The sequence below is a fragment of the Pelodiscus sinensis genome, chromosome 22 (assembly GCF_049634645.1).
Source record: "Pelodiscus sinensis isolate JC-2024 chromosome 22, ASM4963464v1, whole genome shotgun sequence".
NCBI lineage: Eukaryota > Metazoa > Chordata > Testudines > Trionychidae > Pelodiscus > Pelodiscus sinensis.
This window is the reverse complement of record NC_134732.1, coordinates 10733829-10747178: the sequence shown is the minus strand read 5'-3', so window position 1 is coordinate 10747178 and position 13350 is coordinate 10733829. Positions and strand designations below refer to the sequence as shown.

At 51.4% G+C, this 13350-nt stretch overlaps 1 protein-coding gene across 5 annotated transcripts in view; it reads right to left on the bottom strand.

The window, feature by feature from the left end:
• Positions 1-13350, bottom strand: part of ENG (endoglin) — a 76259-nt gene that overhangs the window by 52841 nt on the left and 10068 nt on the right. For all 5 annotated transcript variants that reach the window (XM_006119000.4, XM_075905244.1, XM_006118998.4 and 2 more), the window contains exon 2: positions 775-923. In XM_006119000.4, the coding sequence (XP_006119062.2) occupies positions 775-923 (149 nt within the window). The remainder of the gene's footprint in view (positions 1-774; positions 924-13350) is intronic.

The window sequence follows — 13350 nt, the reverse complement described above, 5'->3', positions numbered from 1 at the left end:
CAGTAACCCTTCTCTGCAACTGTAGAAAAATCCTTCATTAGGCTGCTTACCTGTTGTAGTTCACCAGGCTTGGAACAGATCCCTTAAGGAAACACCCTAATAGCCCTTTCTTATCTGAATTGCCTGATACTCTCTGTGTTTATAAACAAAATGCTGCCTCCCTGCCTCCAGGTGCAAGCAGCAGCACCTCTCCAGTCACTGCAGAAAGCAGAACTCCTTACATTGCACCATGACAGCCCGTCTGTGTAAGCCTGGCATTTGGGGGAGCAATAGGGTTGCCAGATGGTTGAAACAAAAATATCGAACACCCTCTCTTCCCCCCCCAAAAAAAACACCTGGAAAAAATTCTGTTGAAGGGAAAAAAGGGGGGAGACCAAAGTTGTGGAGCAAAAAAAAAAAGACTTATTAAGCCCCCCCCAAAATTGTACAGGCAGCCTTGGGGAACCAGGTAAGCATGGGTGTGTGTGTGTGGGAGGGAGGAGATGGGTGGGGGGGAGGCCGGGCACTGAGTGTTTGTAGGGTTGCCATGTGCCCGGCATTTTTGCCTCCTGGCCAGGGAAAAATTCAGAGAATACTGGACATCTGAGGTGTGTCTGACTTTTTTTACCAGACAGGAGATGAAAATACCGGACTGTCCGGGTGAATACCGGACAACTGGTAACCCTAGGGAGCAACGTCACTAACCTCCACCCCCCATTAATTCACCTATGGCGCCATATGCCACAGGCAGTGAAAACCTCTCTCCTCCGCCCTCCAGGCCCCATGACAACTGACCTCCTTTATTTTCACTTGGAGAACGTGGACTTCCTGCTGTCCCTCCATGCTGCTGCGACTCACGCAGCCACTCAGGGCTTGGCTGGTCTTGTAAAGCAACTTGTCCTGCGTGGATGGCAGAAATTTGCATTCATCAGCACTCGTGGGACCTAGAGGAGAAGCAATTTAGTGTCAGTCGGGAAGGAGAGAACAGTGGGAATATCTCCCTTGCAGTTGATGGGCAAAACCTTTCATGGGCACTTAAAAAACCCCCATGAACCACAAAGTTCTGCCAGGCCAAGTGAAGGTGTGAACTGAACACTGATTTGTGGGCAGGCGTGCTCCCCTGCTGACAAAGCAAAACCCTCTGGAGGGGGTGGAAGTACTTTGTCAGTAAAAGTACCCACAAACAGCATTCACACAAGCTGACTGTTAGCGACACCTGGTCACTAAAAGCTGTATAGTGTAGACATACCTAGTGAGAAGAGAGACTTGGGGGGGCAAGGAGCATAGGAGGGTGGGAGAAGAGAGAAGATCCTGGATATCAGGAGTGGAGCAGCAGCACAGAGTGGCCAAGGAGGAGAAGGAGTCAGGGATACAGAGGAAAGAGATCAAAGGGCAACTGAAGTATTTAGCTAAAAGGAGTGGAGAAGACTGTGGTGCATTGTCCTGCTTACTGGAACATGAGGCTCCTGGGGGCCCTGGCCGTGGCCTGCTCAGGACAGCAAGAAGGGGCTCCAGATGGGGGGCTCAGGGCAGAGCTGAGAGGGGATTTGGGGGCAGAAGTGTCTGAGCACAAGGGGGGCGGGAAGCACTGGGAAGCGCATCTATTAGTTATTAGATGCTACAGAGTAGAAAGGGCTAATGAATCAAAGGGGGAAGGTGCCGTCAGTCCCATGTTCCAAGGGCTTATAACTTCAAGGTTAAAAGTTTGCTTTGGCAGAACACTGAGTCCTGAAGGGTTTGTTTTAGGGCTATAACTATGGAAAGGATTGAGGAAGGAAGGAAGCACAGAAGGAAAGACGAGCTTGAACCATTGGTAGGTTTCTGAAAAGGACATGTCCTCAAACAGCTCTTTGAAAAAGTGACCAAACAGGATTCTTCCTAGGAAGCATCAGCTTGCCATGAATACATCCAGGAGAGGGAGTCCTGCTGTTCTTGCAGCTGGATCGACTTGACAAGGGAGGGCTTTTTAATCTCAAACTACGACCTTTACCACATATTTACAGGCCACTCTCTGTCCATGGTGGAGCCCCACTGACTTTCATCAGGGCCTGTGAGGGCCAACTCTGAGCCTAGCACAAGGGAAAAGCTGCAGAAAAATAATAAGGGTCTCAGAGTGGTTGCTGTTAGTCTGTGTCTGTAAAAACCATGAGGCACCTTAAAGACTAACACATGTATTTGGATATAAGCTTTGGTGGGTCAAAACAACTTGGTCAGATGCACCTGATGAAGAGATTTTGACCCATGAAAGCCTATGTCCAAATACATGCACTAGTCTTTCTGATAGAGAGGAAAGTCCAAGTTAAGACTATGTTTCCTCTTTTGCCCTACACCTGGGGAATAGCCATCAGAGTGCATCGAACCCTGGATTCCCAGCACAAAGAGCACCTCACTACCGCCTGAGCCAAAGCAATAACTCCTTTAGCTGCTGTCTACAGTAAAGTCATATCCAGTCACAGAGCGGGGTAGGCTAATATGCTGAAAAGTGGGTTACGCCAGCATAATGTAGGATTCTGCAAATAATCTCATGAACCAAATGTGCTGCTGTACTTTATATTATTAGAACATAAGAACGGCCGTACTGGGTCAGACCAAAGGTCCATCTAGCCCAGTGTCCTGTCTGCAGACAGTGGCCAGCACCAGGTGCCCCAGAGAGGGTGGACCGAAGACAATGATCAAGCGATTTGTCTCCTGCCATCCCTCTCCAGCCTCTGACAAACAGAGGCCAAAGACACCATTTTATCCCCTGGCTAATAGCCTCTTATGGACCTAACCTCCATGAAATTATCTAGCTTCTCTTTAAACTCTATTACAGTCCTAGCCTTCACAGCCTCCTCTGGCAAGGAGTTCCACAGGTTGACTACACATTCTGGCTGGCGGGGACATTTTGCCCTTTCTGTGTTTGGCAGAGGCTGGGGAAGCATGGGGCTTTAAAGGTGCAGTGACTTTTTTTGTTTTGCTCAACAAGTTTGGTCCTCTGGTTTTTTTTTTTTGGTTTTTGATTTGGTTTATTTTGGCTCCACCAATGTTTTTCCCACCATCTTTGGGATTTTTTGTGAAAGTATCTGTCAACCGTAGTAGAAGGGGAAATAGAGATTAAGTCAAGGTCAACCAACAAGTCTGTGGCAGAATCAGGAACAAAGCCCAGGTCTCCTGAGTCCCAGCACCATGCCTTTGCCTTTTCCAGGGTTCAAATGGAACACAAGTCAGCTAGACTAATTTGGAAAAATGCAACTATAGCAGGACTTGAACCTATAACCTTTGAATAGGTGCCTTTCTTATAGCACTAGCAAGCCCACATGCTACACATTGCACTACAGAGCCTATAGCTGAGGGGTGGAGAGTAGTCTGAACCCCTCTGAACAGGATGCTACTGAGGGACATGGGCCCTGTCCTATGTTTCTATTACTTGACATTATCATTCGGTTCCCTGATTTTCAATCTCTGACCTCACTCTTGCTTTATGTGTTACCCCATATACTCAATTGTGGCCTGGGTTAGAGAGTCTTCCCCCTTAGCCATGAGGGTGAAACTTTAGTTTGCGTGGGCCTGGACCCACCTTTCCCAGATGCCTACTTGGCCACATATCATCCACCCTTCAGCACCCCTATGCATGGGGGTTGAAATCTTAAATCTTATTCAAAGTGAAATTTTACAGGTCAGTCCCAGCCCTACCAAACTGACCATGAATGAATGGTGAGCTCTCAGCCTGCCAGAGCACAGGGAAATATGTGAACCACATACCCCATCTTGCTTCAGGACATGAGAAGACAATTCTCACTGAGGGCAGGAACCCTAGCCCTGCGCCCTCCTACTTAAACACCCAGCATTCCACAACAGGCCAAGTGCTCCATGTTGGGGCTTTATAAAACTTCCTCTGAAGTATCACACGTTGGCCACTGCCCAAGGCAGGAGATTGAACGCATTAAAGCTCTGATCCGGTATGGAAAATGTGATGTCCCTGCTGCAACCAGTTCTTGACAAAATCGTGCTGTATCTTTCACAAACAATTGAGCACAAGAAGCAACATCTCTCTCCCCCCTTCCCCCGTGCACTCCCCCCTCCGGTCTGCAGCACAGCAAGAGGAAATTGGAAAGATCAGAAGCTGTTATTTAAGTCATCCAAAAACCGGGACACGCAACATTGTACAGAAGGGACAATAACAATGTGCAATTAAAAAAAAAACCTAAACAGCAAATCTGTTACTGGAATGCAAGCAGATCTGACTCCGGCTGCCTGCAATGCAGCTGACTGGGGGATTGCCCCATTGAAGGCACTGAGACTTCGTAAGGAGAAAGTTGCTACTCAGCGTGAGTAAAGCTATCAGAATATGGCCCCCCGGCTCTGTTGGACAGAAGCTGACACTACGCCCAGCCAAACCTTGGGAAAACAAACCCACAGCAACATCACTGAAAGTTCAGCTATGTAAATATGGGGGAGGGGAGGTTGGCTATTTTGCATTGACCTTGGAAAAATTTTATCCTGCTAGAGCTGAGAAGTGGGTGGGGACATGGCGAGACACCTCACCTCGCCCACTGAACAGAAGCAGCAGGGACATCAGAGCTCGCTCTGCTAGTCCAACCCAGTGTGCTAAAGCCTCTGACATGCAAGAACAAACAGCTTTCACTGGAAGGAATGAGAATTGTTCAGCTGTGTGTCATAGGCCCTATACTGCTATCAGCTAATGGAGATTCGACTTTGGTACACAGGTCTGGACTAACAGAGCAAGATCTGATGTCCCTGCTGCTTCTGTTAAGTTTCTAGTGGCTCTGGCATTCAGCACCGCAAAAGCTATGAAGTCTTCTGCGGCTACTGATGTTTTACAGCAGCATCTTAATGTAACAAAGAATTGATGGTGTGGACCTGCGACCCCCCCATGAGTCCCTCCATAAAGGGAACCTAATACCAGAGGGTCCCTCCTTTGACAGACCTCCTGAGTTGAGCACGCAGTGGGAGGGGGAATGAGTCTGAAGCAGAGGTGGTGAACCGGGGTCCCGCGACTGGGCCTGGCTGCTCCCTCCAGGGAGTGTTTTCTTTGGAGATGGCCAGCCACTGAAAGGATTTTCATCACTTCCCTCTGGGGACTGCTGCTCACCAGTGGCTCCAGACAACGGCCTGAAGCCGAGGCGTCTGGAGGCAGCGGAGCTGGGCCGGATGCTAGGCCTGGATTGTCCAGACGCCCTGACATTGAAGGGTGGATGACTGGGCGATGGTATCTACAGTTCTAGTGAGTGACAGGAAATAGGTGGCCAGAGCCATGGAAGTGGAAATTTACACACAAGTGTCAGCAGTGCTGCACTGCAGGAGGATGGAGAACAGGCAGGCCCATACGCCAGGGGGTGCGAAGGGTGCGAAAACCCGCCTTGGTCCCCCAAGTAAGTATGCTCTGGCCGACCAGGAGAAGGCAGGGGCTGATTTCCCCGCTTACTTGGGGGATTGTGGGGGTGCGTTCACACCCTTGTGGTCCATATTTACAAAAAAAGCCCCTCCCCCCAAGAAATTCCTGCATACGGGTCTGACAGGAGAGTGGGGGAGGGGAGAAGGAGGAGAATATATAAGGGGGGAAGGTGCAGGGAAGCTGCAAGGTCAGGGCGCAGGTCTTGCAAGTGCAATCCTTTCATTGGCGTATCTGATGAATACACATGCCCTTTGACAGTGTCTAGATCTACAGTTCAACCTGCAGCACACAGGGGGCTGCAGGAACACAGGGCTGCCCAGGCTCTTCCCGGACTGGTGCCAGGGGAACTCCGGCTGCTCCAGGACATGGCTCTGCCCCGGTTGTTCTTGGTCCCAGGCAGGATGGGGATGAAGGTTGAGTTGCTGACTCCTGCTGCTTGCCCTGGCAGCTCCCTGCCCTCAGCTAAGGGCTGCTCTGGCTGTGGTGCTGGGGTCACGCCTGGCTCCTAACTTCCTGCTCCTGAGGTGGGGGTGGAGAGACAGGAGGCACTGATCCAAGCGGCCATTCTCTGGCTTGTGGAAGAGGGACTCTGGGCAGAAGTCTGGCTAGGCTGGCCTGAGGACTGGCCACAGCCCCTGGGAAGCAAGTGGCTTTGGGCCTGGCCAGCCACCCTTCCCCTCAGGGCTGCTCATAGAGCCCTAAGATACATCTAGAGTGTGGGGTTTTTTCGGGATACCAAAAACTCCGCCACGTCCAGGGAACGCATTTATTCTTCCACTTTTTTTTGCAGAAGAGCAGACGCGCTCTTTTGGAAGCCCCTGTCTGCCTCGTTCTATGAGAAGGGATCTTCCGAAAGAGGGGGGGGTTCCGAAATTTGGTCCATTGTAGACTGGCCAAATTTTGGAAAAGCCTCTTCCAGAAAAAAAAAGCAGAAAAAGAGATGCAAATTGCGGTGTGCATTTTGCATACCTTTTTCTGAAAAAAAGTTGTAGTGTAGACATAGCCCTAGGCTCTAACCCTAGAGATCCCACCTACAGCAGCCCTAAGCCCAAAGGTGCAGCCTCAAGCACCCACTCAGGAGACTTAAGCACCTAGGCTGGAGCAGGGCAGGGAGCTGCTGGACCAGGGCCTCGCAGTGCCAGCCCTGGGGATGCTGGACTGACTGTAGCAGTGAATTTGGAAGCTCTAGGCTGAGATCTGCAAAGCCACTGAGGCTATGTCTACACTACAAGGTTTTTGCGCAAAAACCCGCGGAGCTGCCACACCTCAAGCACGTTTTTGCACAAGAAAATCGACAGTCAATCAACAGTAATGTTAGTTCCAACCAAAGGGTTTGATTCGAACTAACCCTTCCTAGAGCGCACTTCCTGGTTCGAATCAGCTGGCAAGCGGAATAGTGCGCGGGCGAGATTATGCTAATGAAGTGCGGGATATTTAAATCCCCGCTTCATTAGCAATTTCAGTCAGCTACATTTGCATCCCTAGTTTGAACTAGGGAGCAAGTGTAGATGTACTCTCAGTGAGCAGCACTTAGGCCATTGTGCCGGCCAGAGGTCCCTGCTCATGCTGCCTAGTCCCACTCAGTGTTCGGAGCAGTAGTCGGCCCGGTGACAGCACTGCACAGCTTCCCTGTTACGCTAACCCTCGCCCTCCCTTCCCTTCCCAGCTTCCCTGAGGCTGCAAGGTCAGGCTGGGTCCCCACTGCTCTGCCCTTCCCCCGCCTTTGGTCCTCAGCACTGGCACCTGCTGCAGCTTCTGCTCAGAGCGCCACCAAATCAACAGATGCACGACACCGATGAGGCATTGACTGGGTATTACTCCATGGCAGCGATTCCCAGACCTCGGGGCCAGGAGCCAAATTAGCCACCAACATTACCCCAAAAAGCACAGTCGCGTGAGTGCACAGTTCCATTCACTACAGCACTATCATATTTAAACAGTATGACAGTGGAAACGTTTCATTTATACGTGCCTCTATCTATCTATCTATCCCCATATCATCTCTCTCTCTCTCTCACAGCAAATACATTATTAACTCAGTGCAAGCTAATAACTTTATCAGTTAATAACAGTACAAGGAACCTGACTGGTGAATGATGGAGGCTGGTGACTATTGAAATCACAGTGTGTTTATATCATGTGCTGCGAAGAGCCACAGGGGACACATTCAAGAGCCACTTGTGGCTTGCAAGTTAGTCTGAGTATCGCTGCTCTATGGCTTGTGTTGTGCGCACTAGCAGGAGTTCCTATGAGATAATCATAATGATCCCTTCTGGCTTTAGGGATGTTTTTTCTTCTTCCATTTCCTTGCTTGCTCGCAGGGTCTGCATAGCAGTGACATGGACTGAGATCTTGTTAATTTCACTCGGCTTTTGGGCAGAGCTGGCAGAGGAGAAGAGCTCTCCGTACACTCAGACGCCAAGCCCTGCACCCCTTATACTTTGTTTTCCTAGGGACAGTTTTCTTCATGAGCATAAGACTCAGGAAACATTCTATGTGAATCCATGCATGAGCACCAGCACACACTTTCAAATCACACTTACGTGTTGCTGAAACTAATGGCTGCCTAGCCTCTACCATCCCAGCCCACAACACAACACACGCGTCAAGGAAATCTTTGTCTGGTAGATTTTTCAAGCCCTGCTAATGGGCTTGGTTAGTGTCAAAGGCCAGTTTCCTGCTCCCGGGCTGCAGAAGATGCGGCTGCAGCTGTGACTTACGCAGAGTGACAGCCGAAAAGATGAATTCACTGGGGGGAGACGGGACAGTGGGGGGAGAAGTCAAGCAAGGGCAGATTCCAAAGCAACCCTTACTCTAAGGTCACAGCTCAGGCCTCGTCCATGACGCTGCGTCCGCGACCCACCTATTGTCCCGCACTTCCTCAACACACCAACCTAGACCAACCATGCAGTCGGCCGCATCAGGAGGAAGATAAACAGAGGCTTATCTGGGCTCCACAGGCAGCGTCATTCTTCCCCTCCAGCCTTACCCCAAGCAGCCTGGCTAGGGTCACTCAGCCAGGACCAGACACGTCTCCGCGGCTGCTCAGAACACTACAGACAGGCCTGATCTGTTTATACCGTTCCGGCCTTGATTCCGCCTCACACTGAGAGGTTTCTGGGACTAGAACACAAAGGGAAAGATTAGATCTGTGCGGCGACGGGGAACTGCTTGGCGACGGTTTCCAGAGAGAACGGCACCGCTTGCTTACAGCTGAGGGAGAGCACCCAGCCGTCTGGCCTGGGTGTGAAGCCTTCCACCCACAGAGCGGCAGGCCACGCAGGCAGGGAGGAGCCAGCTGCTCAGGGTCCTAGTTAGCACAGCCAGCAAGACAGGCCCAGGCTTCCTTCAGCCCCATCAGCTCTTAGCCCGTGCCGATAAAATAGCCCCCTTGCCCGACACACCACTCATTCGCAATCCTGCTCCCAACAGCGCCTCAGCATGAACAGCGAAACACCTTCCCCCTGCAATCCCTCAGACCCACGCCACGAAACCCTCCCATTGGCTCTGACAGGATACCCCCACCACTCCATATAGCACCCCAACCCCACCTGCACGCCATACCCCCGCTATGTGCCCCCAGAAGCCCCCATCACCTTGTGCCCTCACCAGTCACACACCCCATCTCACCTAGCCCTCCTGCTCCCTCAAGCTGCACAGCTCTAGTGCATCACCCTCCATGGCACCAGGTCTGCCCTGGCCCACACCCTTTCCTTGCTACCTGCCAGCCCCTTTATCAAGGGCCATCGCTGGATTCTGGGCTCCTCCCCTGCCTCCCCGCTCAGCTGGGGTCCAGAGTCCACCTTCCTCTCCACTGTCCCTCCCTCTCATGGGGGGCGGATGCTGCATCGAGAAGGGAGAACCTCACTGCATGTTTTGTACACACTGCCGAGACCGGCTTCATCATTCACCAAGAGTGGCGTAAGGGCCCCTCCCTGTGGAAGGCTCAGGCTGGCAGTGTTACACAGGGTCAGCCGCTCCCCGTGCCCGCTCCGCATAAACAGGGCTGGCTCCTCACCTCCCTGCCAGGCCCCACTGGTATTCCGTCAGGGGGGAAGGCAGCCTGGCTCCAGCATTATGTAATGATCAGATAACAGAGCTCAGCTGGGCCCAGCCTGCAGGGCCCCGGGGCCATCAGATAAGAGCGTTTATTTTTGTACTCCAGGGGAAAAAAAAATCTGTTCAAACTCCTTCCCTCCCCCTAACCCAGCACAGAGGAGACTGGGCTTAGAAGGGAGGGGGAGTCCTGTTTTCTGCAAGCAGATGAAGGAGACGCTAACCAAACAAGTGCAGAACAATGGCACAGCCCCTGGGGTGCAGTGATAGGGTGCATGGAGCAAGCCATATGCATTGGGAAGGGAGGGAGAATTTCCATACAGACACGGAAAGTCCACGGAGAATTGAATGGAGTAAGGGATTGACGATGGGATTTGGAACCTGATACCTGTTGGCCGATGGTTTCAACCACGCCTAGAGACCACCTGTACACACATATCTGGAATGTGCCAGGTTGCAGACCCTTTTCCAGCTCCTCCACAACCTCTTGTTGAGGTGCTGGCTGCACTTTTCCCCTCACCTTTTTATTTAGGCACTCCCCACCCATGACCCCACAAAGTCGCGAGACCTCCTCATCAACCTCCTCCTGGCCCTGGCAAAAGCCGCCATATACAATACCAGGAGGAGGATGCTGGATGAGGGGGTGTTTTGTGACTGTGGGGTCTATTTCCCTTCCTCCCTGGTGTTACGCATCCGGGCAGAGTTCCTCTAGGTGGCGTCCACTGGCTCCCTAGACAGCTTCAAGGAGCAGTGGGTGCTGTCTAGGGTTCTCTGCTTGGTGTCCCCATCCGCTTTTCTTGTTTTAAACCTTTGGCCCACACCCCTTGACCCTGTTTTTCATCATGTGTCCCCCGCAATTAGTTGAGCCCTGGGTCCAGTCGTCCCTCCCGCAAAGCTGGGGGAGGGGCTTTTAGAAGTGCCCGCCCACGCCCTTGGGTTCAGATAGCTTGACCCACTTGGTGGCTGTTTCCACAGAGAGGACAAAGATAGCCTGGGCTATGGGACGTTAACTGTCCTTTTGGCAGCTCAGCGTTACAGGGCAGTGTGCGTCCGACAGGGGGCAGAGATGAGCAAGAAGGATGCTCTCCTACTGCCATGGCTGGACCTTTCCTGGGGAAGAGCCAAGAGCATTGGCTTTTAGGGCAGTGGCTCTCAACCTGCAGGCTGTGGGCCACTTGGGGCCCAGTCAGAACACGTACCTGGCTGGCCCTGTGTCACCTCCAGGGCCATGGAGGTAGTATATATATTGTGTGGATGCGGCCCACACAACACGCAGAGAGGTTCCTATGTGGCCCATGATGATAAATAGGCTGAGAACCACTGCTCTAGGGCTTTCACCAGCACTAAATCATTTAAAAAACAAATACACAGAGCGCAAATCAGACCTGGCGGGGCTTAGGCTGCAGGGCTGTCCTAAGGTTTTATGAGGCTCTATGTAGTACTATTTAACTGGTGCCCCTATGCCCAGTGGCCGCCCAGGGCGGGGGAATACCAATGAGTTTGAGAGATGTGATGATATACTCTTCAGCAACACACTCATGAAGTATTTTAAAGCCAATTTTAAACTAAGGTCTGTAGCTCACACACATTAAATTAAAAAGCCTGACTGCCCACCTGGGGTTGGCAAATGCTTGTTCAGTGGCTTCATTACCACCCGAAAGGCTCTTTCACAGTTTAATGTTCTGCTAATAGGTCTGGCAGGATTTTTCACCTAACTAGATCCTCTCCGGAGGAAGCAGAGCCACAGAAGAGGGATAGGAAAAGACGGGTGGGTGGACACTAAGACCCAGTGGTGCCCCAAATTTTCAGTTGCCTTACGCAGCTGCATATTCTGCTTATGGGTAAGGATGGCTCTGTTAGGCAGACACTGAGGATGAGTTTGGTGTTGGTTACTATTTCTGGCCATTTAAGGGTTGGTAACTTTACCAGTTTACTCATCAGAATTACTGGGTGTCTATTTGCATTTATTATTTACTTTGTTTCTGAATCAGGTGGTTTCCCTTTCATATCTTTGGCACTGCTTGCACCTACATAGCCCAACAGATTCTGTAAGGATAGATTCCGTAGGATAGATTCTATAAGGATAAACCAAAGGCCAGGAGTCCTGATCCTGATACAGGTTTGTCAATTCTGTGGTGACATTAACAGCTGCTGTAATCAAGTCTCATTGTACAGGATGAGAAAAATACACCAAGTGAAGAAGTGGTGGAAAGCAAAGGGGACTCAGAACTCATAGCTTTTAGTAATGGATGGGGCTGTTAGGAACTCCGGGAAGATATGGTTAAAGTGTTGTTTTTCAATGGACTGCCAGCATGTCACACCCTTCACTGCCCATGATTTAGTTAGCCAGACTAGCTTGAGTCCTTCTGCTTTTCAGAGCTGATTTGTTACCACTCAGTTTTCCTGGACTGGCTGAGGAGGTAAAATGAACTTGTTTGATGCCATGCAATGGTTTTGTGGGATTAGAAGGAGAATCCAGGGCTCTTTGCTATGACCAGTGGACCACACAGATTGGTGGGAAATGTCACTGGGTGTGTGACATCCAAAAGCTTCAGGGAGCTGATGCTAGCACCGAGGCGGGCTAGCCAGCCCCAGGGCAGATCCCCATGGGACCTGAATGGTAAAACGCCATCCCAAGCAGGTGTTAACTAAATTTAGGTTAGCTAAATGCAGCTCTGCAGCTGCAGTAATGGAAATCCCCCAGTCTTGGCTAGAGAAACTATTCCCCACAGGTGAAGGGAAATTGTCTCCCAAGGAACCAGCCTGTTTGCGGGTCTAGGCAAAGGGAATACACCCTTTTCTTTTTATGCCTGGCAACATGATTTCTGCTTGTCTGCTCTGTGCTCTACACAACAGCTGGGAGATCACCAGGCTGCCGCAGGGCTCCAGAGCCTCTTCATAGGCCTGGGATTTAAGGGAGACAATGCAGATTTTGGCTGCTGGAAATCCAGCGCTAGCTCAGTCAGAACGGTAGCAGGGATGAGATGCCTAGCTCCTGCACCACACATGGAGGGAAGTGAGACATGGGAGGTGGGAACTGCCGCCAAACCTTTGTCCCATTGCCATTCAGAGGGATCTGGTAGTTCCCTGTGGCTCATGCTGTCCAGGCTCCTAGCCCTTGCCAAATGAGGCAGAGTCATTTCCTGAGCTCTTCTCCACAGCCTGCACAATGACAAAAGGGCAGCGTGTTCTACCCCAGCTGCCACTCCCAGCAGAACCAAAGATCTGGGGCATCTGGGGACCCTTAGGACAAACCTCTAATTCCACTGAAGGCAGCAGAAACATTACCCAGCTCCCTCTTTGATGCTGCTGATGCTGATGGATACAGTAATAGCTGGATGAGATCAGCACACGGAGACACAATCATATGATTCAGATCCTTTCTGTGAGCTGGAACACAATGCCAGTGAATGGCCAGCAACACAGTGGGATGCCAGGTCACAGCAGAGGGTGTGGGTGCAATGCACACATAGGACCAGTGAAGGCAGGGGTGGGGTTCAGGGAAGGGAGGTCTGGTTAGAAAGGAGGCAGTTAAGTGGCATGGCCATGCTGAAGGGACTCAAGAGTTGGATCCCGATTCACACAGCACCTTTCGCCAGAGTACTTCGCCAGCTCATAAACACACGGTACAGCGGCAAGTGAAACAGCCACCTCGGGGGGGGGGGGGGGGGGGGACGTGGCAGGGGCTTCGCAGCAGGCACCAACGCTCAGCTAGGTTGTGATACGGTGGAAAATGTCTTTTCTGATGGAAACTGTAGCTGGACTGTTAGGAAGGCAGAACATGGACACCCACCGTGGAGCTCACTGTGGGACATGAGAGATGTTATCGTGCACTTCTTGAAAGGGGGGTCAGGGGCTTCAGGGACCTGAGTACTGACTCCCCGGACACAAACGTGGTGCCGGCCCACAGAAGAGGGCCA